Source organism: Silurus aristotelis, assembly GCF_946808225.1.
Source record: "Silurus aristotelis genome assembly, chromosome: 2".
Taxonomy (NCBI): domain Eukaryota; kingdom Metazoa; phylum Chordata; class Actinopteri; order Siluriformes; family Siluridae; genus Silurus; species Silurus aristotelis.
Genome location: NC_139575.1, coordinates 12164188 through 12188604, shown reverse-complemented (window position 1 = coordinate 12188604; position 24417 = coordinate 12164188). Strand labels below are relative to the sequence as shown.

Below are 24417 nucleotides of genomic sequence, written 5' to 3'. Positions count from 1 at the left end.
CGTATGTAGTGTGAGGTCAGGTGTTGTGGTAAATTAGCATGGATACGTCATGTACTAGCTCAGATACATGATAATGATCATGCTCCAATTTTAGGCTTAAAGGAAGTCTCACTACATGGTGTTTGGCAGGAGATGCAGCCAGTAAGTAAGCTCGTAAACAAATAGGGGAGAGTCTGATGGAGTTTAAACCTTTTTCTAAGGTGAGGCATTTCTTTTTTTCTAGTTTGATGGGAAGCTTTCGAACAATAGATTGCACGTGCTTCTATTGTTACCAAAGTGAGTCACTGAAAGCCAGCTTGCAACTAATAAAGGCAAAGGTAATTTTTCCATTTTTGTGGTTGCAAACAGTGTTATGGTCAACAAGGGTAATTTGAGCCCTTTGCTTGCCTAATCTATGGCACATTATCTGGTTTGTGCCAAAATATTATGAAAGGTAGGAAAACGAACAAAAAAACATATCAGATTCCAAAATACAAAGAGATCACAGGCTGGTTTTCTAGATTCTAGTTCTTCTAGAAATAGATATAACCTATATATAAGTTTGCAGGTTAGCTGGGTCTTTCAGTCCTGAAGATATGACTCAGGGAAGCCCCAACATACAGCCTGTGGTCTGGTCTTTCCATTCAAATAGAGCTTATATTTTAGCTAGCTAATGCTATATATGATTCAACATAATAAGCAGAGTTACACAATTGGAGGTTGGTGCTGCATGGACACTATTGTTTGCAGCCAGGGAGTCACAGTGAGAACAAACAGGCTGATGGTAGCTATGAGACGTTTTATTCTTTATCTGGTTTTCAGATACTGTGACAGCCACACTGATACAGTATGCACACTTTACACTGATGTGCAAACAGATTTTCATCCTCATAATAGCTAAGTGATATTGAGCATCTGGGAGTTGTGAATACTTGGGTTACTATTAATTGTGCATTGTGTGGTTTTGGGCACAGCTTTGAATTCTATCTTAATGTGCACACACACAGCCTTGAGATTAAAGTGTGAGGAAGAGTGCAGCACATCCCACATTACAGAATGTTTTTCCTCAAGAAGATTGTAAGAGCATTTTTAGTAGTTTTAAAGCAAGCTTGTAGAATCCCCCCCCCCCCCCGAAACCACACACCATTTCACAAATTTATGCATCATACCTGTGCATCAAACTGTAATATGTGATTCCTGATAATATTGTGTCTGATCAGAGATTATTTAATTAGTTTGAGATGATTTAATCAAAGCTTTATCAACAGACATATTAAGAAAAAAGGGAACAGTAAACACTGCAGCTCCAGTTGGACACAAATAAACACTGTGAAGGTAATTGAACCCTGTAGGAGTTCATTCAACACTGTAGGTTTTGACCCAGCATTAGGGATTCGACCAGTCACAGTCAATACAACATTACATCAAAATAAGCTGCAATACGATCTGAAACCCTCTGAAATGTTTCTTTTTATTTAGAATGCCATTCTAATAGGAGAAGTGAAAAACTAAAAAATTGTCAAGCTTAGCTTCAAATTATACTTTTCTTGAACTTTCATTGCCTATAAAATAAATGCCCAAAACACACAGTATATATTGATAATAAATCACAACATTGGTGTTAATTAATCACTATAGGAGTAAACAACTCCAGACTTGTTAAGCAAATGTGGCATTTTAATTGTGTGTGTAAGAAGGAATTGCTGACCATGCCTTTTCTGTCAATATGCTGGAGTCTGTAAAAACAAAAGTGTTTAGCCAGCTTTTGCTGTCCAGCTGGTAAAATAAAAAGGTTGTATGTCAGTTATACCTATCACACATAATATTATGTCTTATCAATGATTAGCTAGTGGGAAATAAGCCAGACAGAATTGTGTTCAGGGACCATCAAAAGCCGAGAAATGGTTAGACATTTAATGCAAAGCGCACTGTGGTAATCACCCTGCTCTAACACACACACCTACTAAACCTGATTATTACCTGGTGATAACCATCATGTGGTTAGAGCTGGAAATTTACTAAATTGTACTAAACTCTGGAGATCATATGACTGAATGTGGACACGCAGAAATTAACGATGATGAATTCAACAATATTCAACACAGACTTTTGATTTTTTTCATGTGTTTCCAAATCTCCTCATATGTACTCAAAGTCCAGTCCAGATTGGTGTTTTTCATGATCTAACAACCACCAATTCAAGTTATTTTATCACTCGGTCAGTTTCGCACTTTCAGAAATGAGGTACAAACGCGTCATTGGGGTGATGCCATAAAATTTAGGTCTACTGTACCATAAGTAAGTCTTTTTTACGTCCTCCTGATCATGTCAGTAAACAGTAGTATACATTGAAAAATGACAGAATAGGGCAATATTGTCACTAAAATAACTTTGTGAAATATTGTAGTTAAAAGGTACAGTACACTATATACAAGCGATCTGATGTTCAAGTGGTCGCAAATGTTGAGCTATTTTATGAGTTGCTTAGTAGCTCCTGGTTCTATAACCTCAAATGACCGTAAAAGACTGTAGAAAGAACATTACTCATAATCATACATTCCAGTGCTCATGTTAGTTCTCACTCTTCAGTGTTCTGTATTGTTTGAAGACTATAATCACACTCTTGATGTCACCCAAATGAGGATGGGTTCCCGTTTTGAGTCTGGTTCCTCTCAAGGTTTCTTCCTCATAACATCTAAAGGGAGTTTTTCCTTGCCACAGTCTCCATGGCTGCTCATCAGGGATAAATACACATCGCTCACCTTAACTGTTCAATTCTCAAAAGCTGCTTTGAGACAATGTTTGTTGTGAAAAGCGCTATAGAAATAAACTTGACTTGACTCTATGCACTTTTCCAGGTAAAAAGGTACAAATATGGATCCTTTATTGTACCATACCCAGCAACAAGGAAACTAGCGTTTATTCTGAGATGCATTAGGCTGGTGCTGATGTTTTCCCATATAAGTGTGTGCAGACGCAATTGGAGCAACTTTTCCCTTTACTCAACACGCAAGACATAAAGGGAGAAAAAGCGCTGATCGTGCATAATCATGATCAAACCGCTCAGCAGCTTCAAAGTGGTGTGATGTTCATGAGTGCTTAAGATCAGCCGCTTACCTGCAGATGCCCCTGGTACATATTGAGCTGAGAGTTTATCAAATCGAGGTTCTCCCGATTGTCAATGCAAGTCACTTAAAACACCAAAAACAAGTGTCGCATGGGGGGAAAAAGCGAAGAGTTCACAAACTAACGAAACATAATATCTCGAAAGAAGTGCTACACACATGAAGACTAGTGCAGCGTGTCAGGATGAGATGTTCTTCTGATTGTTCTTGGACACAGCACTTCGCAAAAAAAAAGAAGGTGAAGGAGAGCCGCTTTTTTTAGTCTCTTATACAAGTCGCTTGGAGCTCAGCTGTCCCTGTGCGCGATTGTTTGCTGTAGAAGCATTGTCTCTCTCTCTTTCCTCTCACCTCCCACTGCTCTCCTCTAGTAGTTGCTGTTAACGCTTGCGAGTTTTATTCAATCTCCTTGCTCATCCTCCTTTCCCACACTTGCCCTACCCATCCGGGTTTAGGCGGAGCTCCTGCGCTCCTATGCAAAACCTTCACACGCAGCACACAGTACTGGACCTTCACCATCGCACACCTGGTTGCCAGATAACAACGAGCTGTAATATTCATTTATGTTTTAATGGAAGAATTATCTATCTATCTATCTATCTATCTATCTATCTATCTATCTATCTATCTATCTATCTATCTATCTATCTATCTATCTATCTATCTATCTATCTATCTATCTATCTATCTATCTATCTATCTATCTATCTATCTATTTTTCTAGTTACATATCTTTCTATCTAACTGTCTACATATCTTTCTATCTTTCTGTTTGTTTGTTTGTTTGTTTGTTTGTTTGTTTGTTTGTTTGTTTTTCATTCATTTTAATACTTTATACATTTATCCATCCTCCCACTTCATAAGACTATGACAACATCACCGAGCATGGGGTTGGAATGCTCCTTATCTCATAACAAGCCATGGTATTTATAAAAACACACACACACACACACACACACACACACACACACACACACACACACACACACACACACACACACACACACACACACACACACTAGTAGTCATCAGTTACCAACCCATTCTGTAGTCTGTACTGGGAGACCAGAAAAACTTTGAGAACAAAGAGGAAACACAAACATCTTACTCCACACAAATGCAAGACTAGCCACCGCATCATCAATTTATATAATAATAATAATAAGAAGAAGAAGAAGAATAAGAATAAGAATAAGAATAACTAGCCACCGCATCATCAAGTCATATAATAAAAATAACAACAATAATAATAATAATAATAATAATAATAATAATAATAATAATGGTGATTATAATGATGGTGACTTGTTGGAGTTGGAAAAGTGGAGAACTCTCTGCTCTCTGCTGCAAGGAGGCAATAACCACAACTCATCATCAGCACCACAGAATCTCCTTATGAGGGTTGTACAAATGTCTATTTATTATATTATGAATAAGATCCCTGTATATAATATTACCTAAATAATAACATTTAACATATGCATATTTCTACATTATAAAAATATTAAACTAATAATAAATGTTTTCACGATTTTGTAATAATTCTTACTCTAAGACTCAAATTCAAAAAGTGAAATTTTGTTGGCTACTGTAAATTGATTCTTCAAATCAACTCTTGAAAAAGCTGATATGAAGAATCAAGTGATTTGCTTGCACATTGTCCATCACGAAAAGTCTATTGTTGGATTATGGTCATAATCCACATCAAGTGTGAAGGAGTTTGGCACTGTATTGGGGAGTGAGTGGGTGGTGGGGAGAAAGATTGCATTTAAGATTATTTATTTTATTAGGCAATTCTTTTTGTTTAAAATCCAGTAAGTTGAACTGTGCAACTTTTCATCTGTATCGCTGCAGTTCTAACCTAAAATAAAATTCATGCATCTGTTGTTTCATCTAATTCTGGTCTCTAAAACACTTTTTGAGGAACAGCAGAGGCACCCGCTTGCACTTGATGTTTTATTACATAACACATCTGTCAGTTCTTTTTCAAGCAGATGCTGTGGTAACAAAAAGTGAGTAAGATTATAATTTTAGTTATAAAGCACATTTAAAACAACAAAAGCTGACAAAAAAATGTCTATCCTGTACACAATTATGAGCACATAAAACACAAGTATAAAAAAAGATACACAAAACACTCATTAGAGGAGAAGGCAATATTTCTAACACAATCACACAGATTACAATACTAATTTGCAAAAGTATGTATTTAGTCTTAAAGTCTATAACAGAGACTCCTGATGTTCAGTGAGAGTCTTTTCCACAACAAAGTACAACTTTAAAGGCACAGTTATCTTTGGGACAGGATAGGGCTGTTAAAGCCCCATGAGAGTTGAAATATAGCAGTGCAATACTGCTGATATACAGTATTAAACAATAGTCTCAGCATTTAGTTTACTGTTGTGAGAGTGAAAGAACATCTCACTCAATCCCTAGCTACATAAAGGCTCTGTGTTTTATTACGTGCCATTTCCATTGCAATCTTGTCGAAATCCCCAGTGTTACTTTAGGTGTATTTTATTACTTTACCAGATAAAGTAAAGAGTGTTAGTTTACCTCATAGAAGACAACAAAGATGACCTGTAAGTGTAGTATTTTATAGTTTTTCTGAGTTGCTTTGGAGCATTTCTCAAATCATCCTTAAATTTTTCAAACCAGTGCATTCTCAACACAATTTGTACAAACAGCACAATACATTGTACTTTTCTCAAAATCCTTAGTTCCTCTCTCAAAAGTAAGTATTTGTGTCAATCTCATACCCATCAAAATAAAAAGTGCCTTTGTCATTGTTCACAAACGAGATCATCAAAATGTTTAGTCATGTTGTCAGTATAATGGTGCACAGTTTCAGGATTTCTTGATATAAACTACGGTTTGGATTACAGTAAATAAAAATGTAAAAAAATTACTTCTATGAATTTCAGCAGCACAAATTTATTTTTTTGATTGTATATTTCATTTATATTGATTGCAAGAGAACGGACAGAGAACGGATTCACACTTTTACTGTACTGTTCGGTGTTTTTATTAGTTGTTCATCCATTTTCTAAATTTATAATCTGTGTTTTGCTCTGTCTGTATACACTCTCCAATTAAAGGTTCACAAGATTTACCTATTACCTGTTTTAGAGAACTAGTTGATTATTGGTTGATCTGATGCCATACACTCTCTCTCATTGGTGACATTCAAGATTCATCTGCACAATTCATCAATTCAAGTCACATTTACAAATAAAATATTAATGGAAATCTTAAATGACAGATGATGACAACTGGTTTAAACATTTAGCATTCAATGACTTATGCCATGTACCGATGCTGAGATGTTTTGGGGGTTAAGACTATTTAGGTGAAACCAGAATAAAATAATACAATGTAGGAAACATCAGACAATTGTACACAATTGATTAAATGAATGTACAAAAGCATTCACAATTTGATCAATGCAACAAGAAATGTTCTTATGATGAGCGCAGATAAATAAATGATGTGGAGGTTGAACAAGTAGTTTTGAGAATTTTATTCCTGATCTGATAAATGCTCCAAAGCAACTCAGGAAAACTTTAAGAATTAAATCAATCTAAACGGTAAAATAAATAAATAAATAAATAAATAAAAATAAAAAAACAGGCACATACAGTATAAGTGTAGGCAGAATTACCTCTACCAAATAAATGCTTTTTGCTGAGTTGAAGTGCTTTGTGCTCATACTGAAAAATCTGCTATTTTTTTTAGTTGCAAGTGAGCCACTCGTGTGACGTAGGTGATAAGCACTTCTGTGAGAGGAAGTTGATGAGGCATGGTGAAAGCAGTAAAAAAACAGGGATTGTAACTTAAACAGTAAAGGATGCATGCAAGGCTAAGTAAATCTATTCCTAATGATCCCTTATAGATGCCCATAGTAGTACTTTCTATGTTTCACTACACTGTGGGGAAATTGTTAATAAATTGTATTGTTGTGTTCCTTTCATTTGGTTTGCTGTGAAATTGAGCTCTGAATCTGCATTGCTAGAACACAAATATTTATATCTATTAGGGTCCAAAAAAGGAAAAAATAGCTAAACCAAATTACACATGAAAGGCTGCAAAGAAAAAGAAAATCTGTAAAGAAAAATGGCAGGTTTGTATTCTGAATAGTAATTTGTAGAATAATTTAGAGTGCTGAGACTTTCATTGGAAGTGACGAGGATGGACAGGATTAAAAACGAGTTTATTAGAGGGATATCGCATGTAGGATGTTTTGGGGACAAAGTGAAAGAGGCCCAATTGAGATAGTTTGGACATGTGCAGAGGAGGGACTTGGGGTACATCGTAGGAGAATGCTGAGGATGGATCTGCCAGGAAGGAGGAAAAGAGGAAGACCAAGAAGGAGGTTTATGGATGTGTGGGAAGACATGGTATTTGGAACAGGTTGTTGGTTTGAAAGAGGCCAGAGTATGTAGATGTAGAGATGTAGAGGACAGAGTAGTATGGAGACGGATGATCCGCTGTAGCGACTCCTAATGGGAGCAACCAAAAGAAGAAGAAGATTTTACTGTATATCATCTTTTATCTAAAGGCAAATGGTCATTATTTTATTTAATATAAAACAGTATCACATAGTAATTTGGAAGTCAGCCATTTTAGTTATTCATTGTGAAACTGAAAATGACTGTCTCTAGGTTACGTATGTAACCCTGGTTCCCTGAGGGAACTAGACGCTGCAACAACAATGCTTTGGGAATGCTTCCGCGTGTCCATGCTCAGAATCACGTGTGTAATCTGTCCAAAGGAAAGGTGCGACTTCACCCTGCCGGGATGGAAGCTATAAAAACCACATGCAGTGGAGACAGCTCTAGCTTTAGAGATGCAGGGAGTGTGGCCTGGAGATGCAGTGTCTTGTTCCCTTAGGGAACCAGGGTTACATACTTAACCTAGAGACATTCCCTTTCAGGAACTCGAGCTGTGTCAACAACGCTTTGGGAACAAGTGTTCCATACCGCCAGACTGGCCAGTACCTGCCTAGTGTAGATGGGCACAGCTAGGTCGAAGAATGAAGTGGCCCTAAGGTGAAGGCTGTAGAACCTACAAATGTCTTGATGAGATGCTCCAGAGGACCGGGGTTTAGAGGTCTCCACACTCCGAGTGGAGTAAGCTCCTACCCCAAAAGGAGTGGGGAGACCAAAGGATTCATAAGAGGATGAGATAGCATCCACAATCCACCTGCTGAGGGTCTGCTTGTTCGCAGGGAGTTCCTTTTTATAGGGACTGTAGCAGGCGAACAGCTCTGACTTTTACTACAGCTCCATTCTGTTGACATATGAAAAGTGCAAGCTCTGAACACAGCCAGTTAAGCTTCTCCTGGTCAGGTGCCTAAAAGGGAGGAGGATAGAATGCCTGATGCACGACTGGTCTTTTGAGTGGCAAACAAGTCCACTTGTGTTTTGTTAAACTTCCACCATATCTGCTCCACTATGTCTGGGTGGAGCCTTCATTCCCCAGGCCTTGGTCCTTGTCTTGAAAGGGCTTTGCCCCCTTGGTTTAGGCACCCTGGAAAATATGCTGCAATCATGGACACCAGCTTTACTTGGGCCCACAGGAGGATCTGACATGTCAGCCTATATGGTTCTCAGACCTCCCCGATGGTTGATGTGTTGTCTGTACAGATAAGCACATGGTGCCCTCTCAGGTCTGAGAGTAAGTGCTTCAGAGCCAGAAGCACGGCTTGCATCTCCAGGCAGTTGATGTGCCAGATGAGATGTGGTCCACTCCACAGACCTTGTACTGTATACCCCCACTGAATAACTGGCAGGTAAGGCAGAAGAAAGGGACCGGCCTGTCTCCAAACCCTCTGCCAGATTCACCTGCATCACCATGACATAAGTCTTCGATTCGCCTCGGCAGAAGCGGGGCTAGAACTAGCGAAGGAGCGAAGAGCACTTTGCGGATCTGCATAGACATACGGCCATAATGCAGTTGGCTCCCTCGAGAACTGACTGAGCAAGCGCCGCTCCCAGACAAGCTACACGCAAACTGAACACACGGCTGGTACAGACACTTGTTATCCATTTTTTTTATTTTATTTTTTACCTTATATTTTACCATTTACCATACCTACCTGCTAAACAGGTAGGCACACACAGAGCGCTTCCTGAACAAACAGAAGCTAGTGCCGTCTCCACCACATGTGTTTTTTATAGCTTCGTGGTCATGACGTCACCCCGCCGGTGACGTCATGCCTTTCTATTGGACAGATTACACATGTGATTCAGAGTATGGACATGTGGAAGCGTTCCCAAAGCATTGTTGATGCAAACTTTCATTAACAAAGTAACTTGCCTGATAATATTACATTTACTTTTATAGCATTTAGCAGATGCCCTTGTCCAGAGCAACATACAAAAGTGCTTTGAGTCTCCATCAATTGAATAAATATGCCTTTTTAAAAAAAAAAGAATTATTTTTATTAATGTATATGACTTTTTACAAACTTTGTATTAAAAAGTATTAGTTTAAGTGTTTTAGGAAGAGGTAGGTCTTCACCAGTCGCTTGAAGATAGTCGGGGACATCTAAGGGAAGTTCATTCCACCACCTTGGTGCTAGAACAGAGAAGAACCTTGAGGTATAGACCTAGCAGTGCTAGAGGATCTCAGGCAGCGTAGTGCAGTGCGAGGAGTGATGACATCTCTGAGGTAAGAGGTCCATTTTTGTCCTTGTAGGCACTCATCAGTGTGTCGATTCCTGATATCGAATGACTGATATTATATATAACTGATATTAAACTAGTCCTATTCTCCTATTGAAATATGCACCTTCATTATAGTAAAGAGTCCACTGAATAAGTGACTCAAATATTTATAAATGATCTTAAGAATAGAACATTTGGTTCATTACAAAGATCCATCACATGTATGAAGTCTGCTCCGAGTGTGATTGATGACCTGAATTAAAATTGTATAGTGGCTATTTTGGGGGGGCGCATCATATGGTTTTACATCCTCATAGAAAAAGAATATACTAATGTATAATAATTACTGTATGCTGGTGAAGTGAAGCCCATAAAGTTATGCATAATATCATTGAGTTATTAGAGTTAAAGGTATTGAGTTACTTCTGGCACAGATATATTCATAATAGGTTGCTTACAGTCTTAAAAAGTGTAAGTTTGGGTAACATTATGTCTCAGAGGTTTTACTGAGTTCTGTCAACACAATCCAACCATCATGTACTATGTACACTTCCTAATGTAAAGCACGCAACAAAGTCAGTAAAGGCTGCTTGTGTTTGTGCGTGCTGTTGTTTGGCTATTAGAGATGCGATTGGTGGATCCCCAGTGTATGACAGCGAAACATTCAGCTAGAAGTGGAGCGTTTCCAAGGCAGGATGGGTAAGGTGACACCACAGCATGTTAAACAAATCATTCAGAGCTAGGAAAAATGGGAAGTGTGCCTTTCATCACTTCTGACATCACAGCAAATTATGTTTGCACAGTCTAGTTATACGAAACAAAAGAGGACTTTGAACTTAACCCTAGCTCATATTGTACAGTCACAAATTTACATTTAAATCTACTGAAAGGGGTTTTGTATTTAGCAAATGAAATTTACAGTGGTGATAATATGTCTGCTTAAATGATAAAAGAAAAGGGACATGACCAGGTGTCACACAACCAACAATGATCAAGATTAAAACAAATGGGAAAAAAACTATAGTAGTGTAGTGTAGTGGGGTTTGGTTTAAATTAATCAAACACCTTATTTTATTTCACATCCACATTTTCCCACAATAAACTGACAAATCAACTATTTTGTAACATCTCTGTTAATATACATCTTATTGTTGAAATGTGCCAATAGGGAGAGAGATGCTAACAAATATCAAAGGCATGAAATATACCATAGGAAAATATGAAACCTGTGTAGAGAGTCTGGAGGAATTTTATATCAGGTACTGTTCAGTCTCATGGAAGCCATTTCTCAAAAAAATAAAGCACATTCATACATTTAAATTAAAAAATTTATATTTAACCACCAACAAAAATGTGGAGAAAAATGCTTTTTGAATTGATGAAACAAAGATCAACTTTTTCATCTTCATTTGAAAAGTAGTTTGTTACAGTGAAAGAATGCAAAACCTACTGTGTCAAAGAAAGCAGTACCTGCTATATTGTGGTAGCATCATGATTTGCTAATACTTTATTTATGATATATATAATTAAAAGAAGAGCACCTTTGCCTTGCTTAAAAAAAAATCATCAACCCAAACACACATCCGAGTCAACCAAGAAAGAGTTTTGAAGAAATATATGCCCGATTCCTGAGCCTGGTTTGGAATTTGAGATAGTGGTGTTATCCTAAATAAGCATGAAAAACCTGGGGCCATGTGTCCTTACTTACAATTTATGTAGCACAATAACAGCAGGATCTAGTAGCAGGAACAAGTCAATAACTCTAGTGAATGCTGTCTGCCTCTGTGACCAAATTGTACATTCACCACTGATGCTTTCATTTATTAAAGTAATGCAATTTCTGTGTGAATCTTTTCTCAGAAACTTTAGCAATGGGTCCATTAAAGGTCCATTAAAACTACAATCTTATAATTAAATTTTGTGATCTAGACAGCCATTTTCCTATGAATAATTTGTAAGCCCATGTTAAAGCAAAAGCATTCATCATATGTATGGCAAATTTTTCTCAGGTATGAGACTAGCACTCTGAGTGTGGTGAAATCCACACCGGTGCACTGTGATCTCATGTTGTCAATGTCAAACAGTTCAGTTCAATGTCAGTTTACAGTTACCTAAAGCACTGAGACTGTGGAGGTGGTTATCAACACCATTTTGTCTCAAACGGCAAATGTCTAGTAGCAGATGAATGAAATAAAGATCTTACCCCTAATAGGTTGAAAAAAAGAAGGCTAGATAGCCACTGAAAAAAAAAAGATTGAGAAAAGTGTCTTGGAAACAGAAAGAATCCATGGGTAGTGCAAAACTCTCCTATTAGGGCCCTTGCAACCTGACAAACCTCTTGCAGCTTTTCACCAGGGATCCAATCACAGCGGAGGTCGTCACTCCATAACACTCACCTCCCTACCAGCACACTCGCAGAGCTGTAATTAGCTGTGCTTCCTTACAGTATTATCTCACTCTTTAGCACACATATACAAACACACTAAGTAAAAATACGACTCGATCTCTTCTAAATGTACTGTGAATTAAAATTAAAGTGTTGTGGACAGTTAAAATACATGAAAAAAACTAATGGGGAATTACAAAGTCATGGAAGGAGTTGTATGATTTAAAATGATATATATTTAAAAAAAAATATATATATTATGTTAAATGCTACTAAAAAAATAAGGATTTTATCCACAAAAATGAAATAGGGATGAAATGATGTTTGTGTAATGCAGCAAGGTCATTTTTAAGTTATGGTTATTTAAATTCTTGAATGTCATTTTCAGTGTGCTTTCTCAGCACTATTTTAATATTCCCTATTAAATCCTTATGCCAATATATAAAAGGGTATATGCACACAAAATGAGGAGGCAACTTTATAAGAGATTTACAGCAAGTAATATAATTTTACTTGCAAAAATTTTTCACCACTTTTGACCATCAACGTCCTAAACAAGAAAAGAAAAGAAAGGAAAAGAAAAGCATGGTCTTTTGCTAGACTACAAATGAGTCAGTGTGAGGAATAAAGCAGAAGCTAATGAACGTTGAAATGGAAGTGAGTGTCAAGGGCTATCAATTATATTATCTGCAACCCACACATTCACCTTTTTCCACACCCTCCTCAATTCTTATTGTATTTCAACCATGGTTGGACCTCATTAGGCATCTCTTATCAATACCATGTTGTGGTATTGTTGCCATTTTGGGTTTTAACCCTTGCTAAAAATCACATCACAGGGAAAATTGGTCTCTTAAATCAGTATTGTGTATCTTTTGTGATTAAATTGTTTAATAAATTAAATTTTACTGTGTACTCAGGAGTAACAACTGGTATATTTCTTTTGAAAGTCAATAAACAGTTTAAAAATCAAACTCAAGTTGTTTTAAGTTGTCCTCACCCTCTTCATTCTCAGAACTTAGCAATTAGCCATGCATGTTGATTTTCTGCTTTCCAGAAAAAAGAAAAAAAGAAAAAAAAAAAAAAAACATGCTTCAGTGTTAAGAAACAAGATTAGTCTAGAAAGGCAAGAGCAAAAATTATGGCATCAGGATCTGCAAGGTTAAAGCTTGTTAAACATCTGGTTATCTGAAAAGGTATTCTGAGGCATGCTTGTCTAACTGCAAGGATGAATACAAGTAATGGTTATGTAAATTTTGTATGCAATCAGCAATGGAACATTTTATATAAAAAATAAAATCTTATTTTTCAATCCCCTCTCTTATGCCATTAAAAAACTATAAAAATAAGTAATAACACTTATAATAAAAGTCAACTGAGGGTTTGTCACCTATAAAAGCAGATATCTTTAATTCTGTGAAGAAAGACATTTGAGACATCCATTTTTCTCTATCAGAGAGAAAGAACGAGCGAGAGAGAGAGAGAGATCATCCATAGTTAGTATTCTTATGGCTAGGGGCATCTGTAGTCTTATATTATGAGGTATCTGTAGTATTATGGGTTGGAACATCTGTAATTCTGTGTTGTCCTGTTGGAGATACGTTGATAGTCTTGCACAAATAAATAGGGATGGTTAGACCTAGCAATATATGTAACCACAGTAAGAGAATGAATGCATGGCTCATGTGTTAGGACTTGACACTTTTAAAAGGGCACTGACAATGCTGAGAACACCAGTCTAATCTTCTTTATAAATAATTATCAACATGACATAGTTTATTACTGTGATTGTTGAACAAAAGCCCAGCGCTGTAGGGTAAAGGGCCTGAGAGAAAGTGATTACAGAGCCAGTGTTATACATAACAATTACAAATCACATGCAATAATACAAAACAAAGCACCTAACTGCTTTAAATAATTAGAATGGAAATGTCTTGGCGAGTCGCCAATCAGAGATTAATTGTGGAAAATGTTCAGCAAGATACTCCAGAGTTGGTGCAGAGGGATCACTAATTCAGAGCTGTAGGCACCGGAAAGTTTTTAAAATAGATGATTTTGAGAATTTATTAACAGCTAGTCTTTTATGCTTTGCCTTAAATCAGCACTTTCTTAGAGAAAGTGTATTTTGAGAAAGTGAATATTGTTACTTTTTTTACCATACCACAGGGAAAAGGTTGATAGCCAAACAATAAAAACAGCCGAGAACAAAAAGGTCTTAAAAATCTTTCTTTTTTAAAATAAGGTTCAGCCAAAGTTCTTGCATTTTTAGCCAATATATAAATATTATTCTTAAGCTCAATCATTTTCTGTCCCATCTGTTAGCACATCTGACTTAATCTTCAAAAAGAGACTAATAAGAAACTCAGTGTCAGACTTTAGAGCAAATTAGTGACAAAATATAAAGACAAGCTGTTTTCCAGTAATTCAGGAACAAAAAGCCTAAATATATTTTTTTTTCCAGCTAATATGTCTTATGTAATGTTTGTAGCTAAATGATAACATTCTCGCAACAGCCTTTGTCCTGTCTAATGCAACTCTTTGAGAATGTGCTCGTTCCACCCTTAAGGGTCGGTATTATGGTAAACATATCATACGGTAATATGTAAAGGTATAGACATATTCAGGACATATTCATAATCAAGACATATTCAGGAGACAGCACATACAGAACTCTCGAGCCACACTGCAGAAGAACAATACACATCTAAGACTTTTTTATTCACAGAAATAAACTAATTAACAAAGAGCAGATTGGAGATTTTGTGGTTTAAAGCGTTTAAAGATTTTTTCCAAACATAGCACAGCAAACATGCCTGTGAAAAACATTGTTGATCTAATTTTATACCACAGTGTTTTGAAGAATTCTCGAATTTGATTGGTACTGAATAATCTTTTTATAGCAGCAGCTCTGGTAATAAAGTGCCAGGTTTATATAAATGCCCTTGTCTCAATGTGTTATTGTTTATATAGTAACTCATTTACAACATGTAATACAGACGCTTTATATAATCTAAAATTGGTCATTTAAACAATCTAATCATTGATTTTATGAAGCTTTCGATTCCAATCATTTAGTTAATATTTATGGAAGGAGTCACTTGCATAAGCACTTTGTAATGAGGATTCTGGTGAGGCAATGGATGTGTAAAGCTGCTAAAACATAAACAATGCTAAGTTATTTTGCATGTTTCACAACATATAATTGCTACTCTAATTCATTAACACATGTAATTTCACGTGTTACATAGCACAAACTATGTAATTGTGTTTATTTCAATTAAATTGTTTCTATTAAAGCAAAGTCATCTTTCTTTGTATTTCTTATGGAACAGACCTACCATTTTTGGAAAACACCTGTATAAAATGTCCTGCACCTCGTCCAAGTGTGGCATGTGCACCCAGGGGACCTGGAGATAATCCACAGAGAAACAAAACAGTGACAGTAACCCCAGGTTTGATGATGGAAGCAGAAGCCTTGGAGCTGTGACGTGGCAAAGCTATCGACCGCTATATTAAAATACTGTATATTTGTCAAAGTCAGTATATTTGACAGTATACCTTTTAGGATAAAACAGCATATATTGTTTGCATTCTGAAATATTGACAGGCAGGTTCATAAATACAAAACTTTACCAATTACATGAGTTATTGCTTGTAAGCAAGAAGTACAATAAAAAATGATTAGGCCAATACATTTTGAGGATTAGCTTAGATTTCCTTACTTCTGTCACTGCATTTCTGCTGTCCCTGTTAATTACCACATAGCCATACACCATTTACTAACAGTTACTTCTACAAATGGACAGTAAACCACTACAAACCAGCAACAAATAAGCAGCAAACCATTCCAATCTGTCTTTATTATGCATTTTTGCCTCATGCTGATTATCTTTCTATCTATCTATCTATCTATCTATCTATCTATCTATCTATCTATCTATCTATCTATCTATCTATCTATCTATCTATCTATCTATCTATCTATCTATCTATCTATCTATCTATCTATCCATCCATCCATCCATCTATATATATATATATATATATATATATATATATATATATATATATATATATATATATATATATATATATATATATATATATATATATATATATATGAATCATTTCAGTGTCATATTTCTATTGCACAGTTTATGAATTAAAAGGCTTATAGAAGTGGACATTCACGCTTTAAATGCTAATATTGTTTAGTTTTATCCCTGGAAACATTTTGCCATTCATTCCCTTGTCTCTGTACATGACCTCTCTCAACCTTTGAGTCTGAATTGTGATGGGGAATCAAAGGGAGAGTGTTCATTGTGACACATGGGGATTAAGTTGATTGAATTTTGATCCTCTTTGCTAATTAGAGTCTGTTCTTGCATTTGAGTGGTTTCTGGAGATAGATTTCTGCTGTCCTGAAGGGGGCACAGTTTTTAAAGAACTCTTGTTGGCTTATATGGAAATAATGTAAGCATTGCCAAATCTAAACAAGCTGCCTCTGGAGAGCTCCTGTCTGTCCAGCTCAATTTTACTGCATGCTTGCTTCAATGCATCTGTTCATTGCCAGGTTTAGTGTGTAAGCTCAAGCTAGAAAACCATTTAATTGGGCTCGACTACAGATACAAAGGACCAGGACGAGCTTACCATGTCCAGGCTTATCATAAAGTAGGACAGGTGCTGAAAGAGGCTTTACAGTGGTCTCATTACTATAAATGATAATAATATAACAAAGGTAAGGAATGTCTTGCAGAAATTCCAGGGTTTTGAGCTTTAAACTGTAATCATCAATCTGAATGGATCTTTAGTATTTTAATACTTTTGTAATACTTATACTTTTGTTCTGGTCTGACCTAAGAGGATTAACCTACCTTAGGATGCACAGTTAAGTGGCTCTTGAGATAAATAATCAGGCTGGGTGGCAGGCAAACTGTCATTTCCAAGTTTAGCAGCAGACCAATTCACATTCCAGACCTCAGCGAGGCTACAAAGCAATTAGCACAGACATATGCTTGCCGATGCAGGACTGAATCAGAAAAAGGAAAATGACTGTGACCAGAGTGGGCTCTGTTAATGGCTTTCTTATTCCCTTTGACAGGTCTGAGAAAGTAACACTTCTGGGGATAGAAATATACTCATTTTCCAGCTGAGGCTTATTGCTAATTTGTCTCTGCCTGGTCTGCTTTGTACTGATATGGTGAACATCAACAACTGCAAACATACACAGATGACTGAAAGAATGTAAGAAACTCCCTTTTCTTTGTAAAATAGATTAGAGTAATTTTGAATAAAGTAAATCAATTTGAAAGCATAATAAAATAATACACACGTACCTAAGCTTAATTAAGATATGTATTATAAAGAGATTCAAAGGCATACAGTATTATATTTACATATATACATACTGTATACACACCAGTGACTAATTATAAATGTTCAAACTGCACACAAACTACTTTCTCCATCTGTTAATAAATGTGGGATAATGTACTAAATCTGGCACTACTATTTCTCTTAATGATGCTCATAAATGTGATAAAGCTGGGACAGATGGCCATTCATAGGACATCTATGAGGATAAATAAGAAACCCCATGTTTATTTGCAACTGCACATGCACTTTCATTCTTTTGAATAAAATTATTTTTGCATATAATGATATATGTAGTCAGGCTTCCATTTTAGAAGCTCACAAATGCATAATTTCATATAAATTCTGAATGCTCAGAGGAGTTTTCTAAACACAGAAATGCGCTGCTGCTTAATAATGACAATTTGTTATGATCAGAATCATGGTTGATCTGGACCCTGGGAACTCTCGGTGTAAGTTAGGAATACAACTTAAATCAGATACTTGGCATTGCAGGGCAATATTCACTCATGATTATTTACAAACATTTTGAATTACCAATCCACCTATTGACATTCGGTTCCTTAATGGTGGAATGAAACTCATGTGAACACAAGGAGAGCACTTAAAATAGCCCAAGCTCAGAACCTGGAGCTGTGAGGAGGCAACACTACCCACTGCACCCCCCTCATAAATAAGACCACATATCAAAAATTATCATGAGGACCATCTATGCTGTGTGCCTCTTACTGACCTGTGCAATAAGCCATTGTAATTGGTTATCTTTATAGAACCAAATTTAATAATTAATTTTTCACTTATAGTGAGGTCAAAATGAGGTTTACACTTCTGTGTAAGTAAATTCATCTTTTCTACTATTAGTAATGTTGTGGGTGCAAGGGACAGAAAGGACAGGATTGATTTAGATCAGAGTAAAGCGGGGTTTAGTGGGCTTTTAAAGTGGAATTATACTTTGAAGTCATTCTCTTTCACTATCTAAATATAACGATCAAACACTAGCAATGACCTTTCATCATTCCTTGGCTTTTTTCATAGCTCCTAGATTGTTACTTTAGGAAGCTTAACTCTAATCTGCTGTGACGTAAATCAAAATATGAAGGTTAAGTATAATGGCTCTTTAATTTTCACAAGAAATTCCTATCAAAGAATAAATGAAACAAAAAGAATGAGCGAAGACTGACAACAAAGGTAAAGAGTATAATGTGGCTGTAGAAAATAGAAATTCAGGCATTTTTGCTACTCTGTGTGTGTGTGTGTGTGTGTGTGTGTGTGTGTGTGTGTGTGTGTGTGTGTGTGTGTGTGTGTGTGTGTGAGAGAGAGAGAGAGAGAGAGAGAGAGAGAGAGAGAGAGAGAGAGAGAGAGAGAGAGAGAGAGAGAGAGAGAGAGAAAGTTAAATAACATTTATGATAAATAGCCATGAAACCAAATTTGCATTTCAAATCACTGTTCATCCTCTTTCTTTATTCTTTCTTTTATCACTTCCTATCCACAAAAAGCATGACAAGTCAGCATTAAAATGATAGTGGCTCTGAAACAATTGTAACAAAATATGTTAACTCAATAATATTTCTACTTCTTTTATATTAATACTATTAATCTTAATACTTAAATAAATCCCTAAAATAAATAACCACATAACACAATTAAGTATAAACATAAACAAATACAAACAATAAAATAAATAAAATAATAAATAACAAATTATAAAGTAAACTAAATCACTTTAAAATGTATGAATGTTTCTGAATTTCTGAAAAATTATTTTAAGAAAAAGCTCAAGAAAATATAAAGAACTTTGAATGATTAAAGGTTTAAAGCTATTTTTTTATAATATTTAGTAAACCTATATCTGTTTAATTGCTTTTAACATTGATTTTACACGTAACAGCAGCTTCCTAGACTAAAGAGATTTCCAGTTGTCACTGCTAATTCATATCCTGAAACATTTCCGACAAATGCTAGTTTATTAGTCTATATAAAAAGAGCAATTTCAAGTCCAAGAAATATAAAAAGTAATATAAAGTTACATAAATGTAGCAGATGTAGCCATCACTTCAGGAGGGTGAGGGTGAACACCTTCCTTACTTTGAAGATTGAAAGCACATAAGACACCTATTATAATAAATGATCATTGAGTTATACAGTAAATGATTTCCATTAGGGTGAGGGACAGGTTTTAAAGGCTGTTGCTTTTGTTATGACTTTATTTATATTAATCATTCCTTTCCTTAAGCATCAGATTTCACCCAACAAGGTTGAAAGCCTTGTCAAAAGGTTCATTATAAATGAAGGAGAAGACTACAGACTTACTGTCTATCCCACCTAGCAGATGCTCACATTGGCTAACAAATTGATTTTATTGATGAAGAAAGAGAGGATCCGTTACTTTACTTAAGTAGATTTTTCTGGTATCAGTACTTTACTTCACTATTCATTTTTCTGAAAACTTTTCACTTTTACACATTACATTTTTACACAACTATTTGAACTTTCTACCTCTTACATCTTTAAAACAGGCTTGTTACTTTAGTTTTAATCAATTTGGTAAAATTTTAATATTTTTGTCTTTTCACTGCATGCTGTTTTTAGGCCATCGCGCACCACAAACGTAGACTAGTTTACGAAGCTCACAATGAGCAGGGCAGGCAACAAGAAGTTTGGGGTTAACGTTGATGAGACAGAGGGAGTCAGTGACGTAAACATGACTGAGAACAGAGACATTCCTATTTACCTGATCATCATCATCTTTTTTCTGCTTGTGTTCTATATTGTGGATTACTGGATACATTCATTAGGTAACACAATTTGAAATTCGTTTTTGTATTAATATATTAATTTGGGCTGTCAGAACTAACATGTTAATAACGTGTTAACGCAAATAAATTTTAACAGCATACATTTTATAAAATTTGCGTAATTCAGTTTGACCAATTTTATAAAAAATATAAATGAAAAATTGAAGAGGCGAAATTAAAATCTTCAACGCAACACACATTTATTCAGGACATCCTTTCTTTACTCAGATATAAAATAATAATAATAAACTACACAGAAAAATAAATTTTTAATAAGTAAACAATTGTTTTACTAATGTGCCAAGTCTCAAATCAGCCATAATACACACAATTAACCCTATGGGTTCGACAAACAAGCCGGGGCGTTTTGTGGAATTTTAAGAGCAATACATCATTCGAATCTGTAAAGTGACTACTTTATATGCATACATTCATAGACACAAATAAAACAACCTGAATCTCATTGAATACTTGCCTCACAGAAATAAAAAATATATTAATAGAAAGCTCGAAATGTCTAATTTTAAATAAACAAATATTCCCAGATTATGTAATCCGTATGTAAATTAGAAGTGGTACAGTTTCACTGGTATCATCTAATTAACCATCCGTGTGAAAAAATAGCAAAGATTCCCTTTGGTGTCCTGATTATTTATGTAATTTACGTAACACAATTACTTTAAACCGTTTTAGGTTCCCTGGTGGTCTAGTGGTTAGGCTGCGGCGTTCTCCCCGCTGCGGCCGGGGTTTGATCCCCGGTCAGGGAACCAACCCCAGCCACTCTTAGTGCCGGTCCCAAGGCCGGATAAATGAGAAGGGTTGCGTTAGGAAGGGCATCCAGCGTAAAAACATCTGGAGGATCCGCTGTGTTGACCCCTAACGGGAGAAGCCAAAAGGAAATTACTTTAAAACATTTACAATAATATTTTGTCTTCATGCTCTATGTTGTGTATGGTTTCACTAATAATAAACATACATTTGCATAAAGCATCCACATTTGTCCATGGCCATGTTAATTAGATTATTAAAAACTTTAAAAGTATTAATTTAAGGTACATTTATAGCAGATAGAAATGTACGATTAAGTTAACTCATGACAATCATGCTTTTAATCGTGATTAAATATTTTTTATCTATTGACAGTCGTAATATTAATATGAAGTGGCGTCCAGTTACCAGCATGACACTAAAACATGTAGTAATAATAAAGTTTTTATTTAAGTGCATGTCAGAGCCCATACTTCTATACTTTAACTTGAGTGAAAAAGTATAGTCAGTACTTCAACTTTTACCAGACTATTTTAAAACATAAACATCTGTACTTCTATTTAAGTGAAGGATGTGTGTACTGTTGCCACCTCTGCTTACCACTTCGATGCAGCAGCTTATTTGGTAGCACAAACTTGTTATTTTTCATGTGAACATTTTTGATAAACCCTGAGTTAAAATGTAAAATAATTTATACAGTTTGAATACTGTATTTCCATATTTATAATAGTTTTAAACCATCTATGTAGCTGGCTTTTTATCAGGTTTGAAGAAAATCCTTCAATAAAAATGACAATGTCTGAATCCTAGAGCAAAGGCAAAATAAGATAGAGATTGCTTCTCATTCTATTTGTTTCCACAAGTTTTTAGCAATCTATACAAATGCTTATCTGTAAATAATCTGTATCCTTAAAGGCTGTGTTAACCTGAAGTAATTGAATACCACTACTAAACAGAAACAAGCCTATGACTCATCCACTTGAGGAGGTTTAACATGATCACAAATTAGGGATCACCTTGATGGACATTTCCAGAAACAGCAGCATGCTTCAGTTGAAGTGCCATGCACTTTAAACAATGTGGACTTTTATTTTTCTCACATTGTAGCACTAATAGATTAATTACTGGGTTTTCAATCAATAGGCTTTATGCCCTCTTTAATTACATTTTATTTTTATTACAGCTTTTAACTGTCACAAAGCAGAAGTACAAAAAAATCAATTGTTGACATGAGCTAAAAGTAGTAATAATATGGTAGGGGCAAAAAGAATCCTGTTTTTGTGGAAATTGTGTGATTTAAATATTATGCAAACATTATGCATTATGTAAAGTCAAACAGTATCAGGTGTGCACTTCTAAAACATGCTAGGAACGATGGTTTGCAAAATAATTCTTGGCACAGGTATTTTTGTACAAATTAACACCAATCAAAACTCTTTGTCTTTTTTGCACTTTGTCTAGAACCAGAAAAAGTTACACATAAATGTAATACGTGTAGTCAAAGTTTTCTACAAATAGTGAATTTTAATCCAAAGGTACATGACACAGGCAATAAATCCCAGGCACAGCAATCAGTTGATTGTTTAGACCTGGCTGTATATAAATATTTTGATGAAAGCTCGGGGTTATATTTAATAAAAGGGATTCAAATGTATTGTATATTTACAGCTTATCGAGAGAACTATAGGCTTAGAAATGTAATACAGTCTCAATGGCTTTATAATAATTATTCGGTACAAATTATAACACACAGGCAGTTTTATTTGGCCTATTTTAATATTAGTTTTTACTTTTTATCACCCAAATATCACTCTAAGTATAATCATCTGACAAGATTGACACTGATAGGCTGCATACATTTACACTCTGGGCGAGATAGAAATAGGACCCAGCCTCATATCTTCATACCATCTGGCGTATTCTTTTAATAGGAAAAGTGGCACTGTTGATTTTGGTGACATCTTATTTGAATAAATTATTTATTTAAATGCCATCTTATAATTCCTAATTCTATTTGGCAAACGTAAATGCATATTAATAGTTATGCAAGGTGACTATTACAGTTACAGTTACTTTTGTGTTGTGCTTTGCAAAAATTGCACATGTCTAATAAATCAACATGGACTGTATGAGAAAATAGCTTTTGATTTCAAATGTTTTCTCAGGCCAAACTACATTATTGTTGTTATCTGTCTTCATGAATAATAAACTGAGTGCATGGTGCCATGAGATGAAGTGGAACGTTGGCCAGATGTTGGCTTTTGCATAAATTAATCAACACCCTGTGTACAAATCTCATCTGAGCTTAGCCTGTGTACAGTGGACTGAATGAGACACCCTTTTAATCTTGCATGAAAGAAGCCCAGCACAAATTATTTCCAACTCCTTCAAGAGGTAATTTCTTAGTGTTTTTGGAGAGAAAGAGTCCTGGTGTGTGTACTGTATCTCTATCATTTCAATTGTTGTTGTAAATGGCAGAAATAGAGCCCAGGCAGCCTAAGTCATTGGTTATTGTTTAACTTGAATGGCTCAGTTTTCAGTGATAATACAACTTCTATCAAATAATAATATATAATAATATAACAATAAGTTATATTATTAATTAGTTATTTGTTAGTGGAAGAAATGGAATGCTGAGTATATGGTTGGATATACTTTTGAAATACATACATCAAAAGTGGCCTATACCAATCCTCCCTCTTAAAAATACAAGTACATCTATTCTATCCATACATTGTCAGGGATCTCCCTGCCACGCCCCCCTCGGTAGCGTCAACAGCCTGACATACATACATAACAGACTGGCTATACTCAGAATAAATAAATGCATATAAATGTCATTTGTTCCCAGGTCAGCTTTATTAAAACCCCATACCTGTGAAATATAATCTTGCAACCTAATTATTCAACACATTATTCAAATGTACAAATGATAGTGCCTCTGGTTTTGGCTTTTTTTTATTTTTATTTTTTTTTTTTACATTTCACTGAATTATTACATATATTTTTCCATGTAAGAGAAACAGATTTATCTATGTTTATGATTGTGTTACTTCTTTGTCCTGCAAGCTTTATACCTGACTGCAGCTTTCCTTTCCAAGCTTCATGTCTGAGCACTCACATGATTTTTTTTGTTACGTCATGCAGATGCACACCTCTCGTTTGAAGCAGATGTCGTGTGTACCTTTTCTGAATAGTCCACCTCCTATTTATATCTGTGTTTGTATCTGTTTAGAACACATTATTGGTTCATTCAGAATAATGTATTCGTGTTCGGTTACATCCTATTATTTATAATCTCATTATAATGGAGGCGACATTTCTGC

The 24417-nt window shown here is 35.4% G+C and overlaps 1 protein-coding gene across 7 annotated transcripts in view; it reads right to left on the bottom strand.

Moving 5' to 3' along the window:
* Window positions 1-3482, bottom strand: part of pex5la (peroxisomal biogenesis factor 5-like a) — a 72970-nt gene extending 69488 nt beyond the window's left edge. For all 7 annotated transcript variants that reach the window (XM_083567188.1, XM_083567189.1, XM_083567191.1 and 4 more), the window contains exon 1: window positions 3097-3482. Coding sequence is in view for 4 of the 7 variants with exons in the window: in XM_083567190.1 (XP_083423316.1) it covers window positions 3097-3117 (21 nt within the window). In the remaining 3 variants the exon portion in view is untranslated. The remainder of the gene's footprint in view (window positions 1-3096) is intronic.
* Between the last annotated feature and the right edge of the window lie 20935 nt (window positions 3483-24417).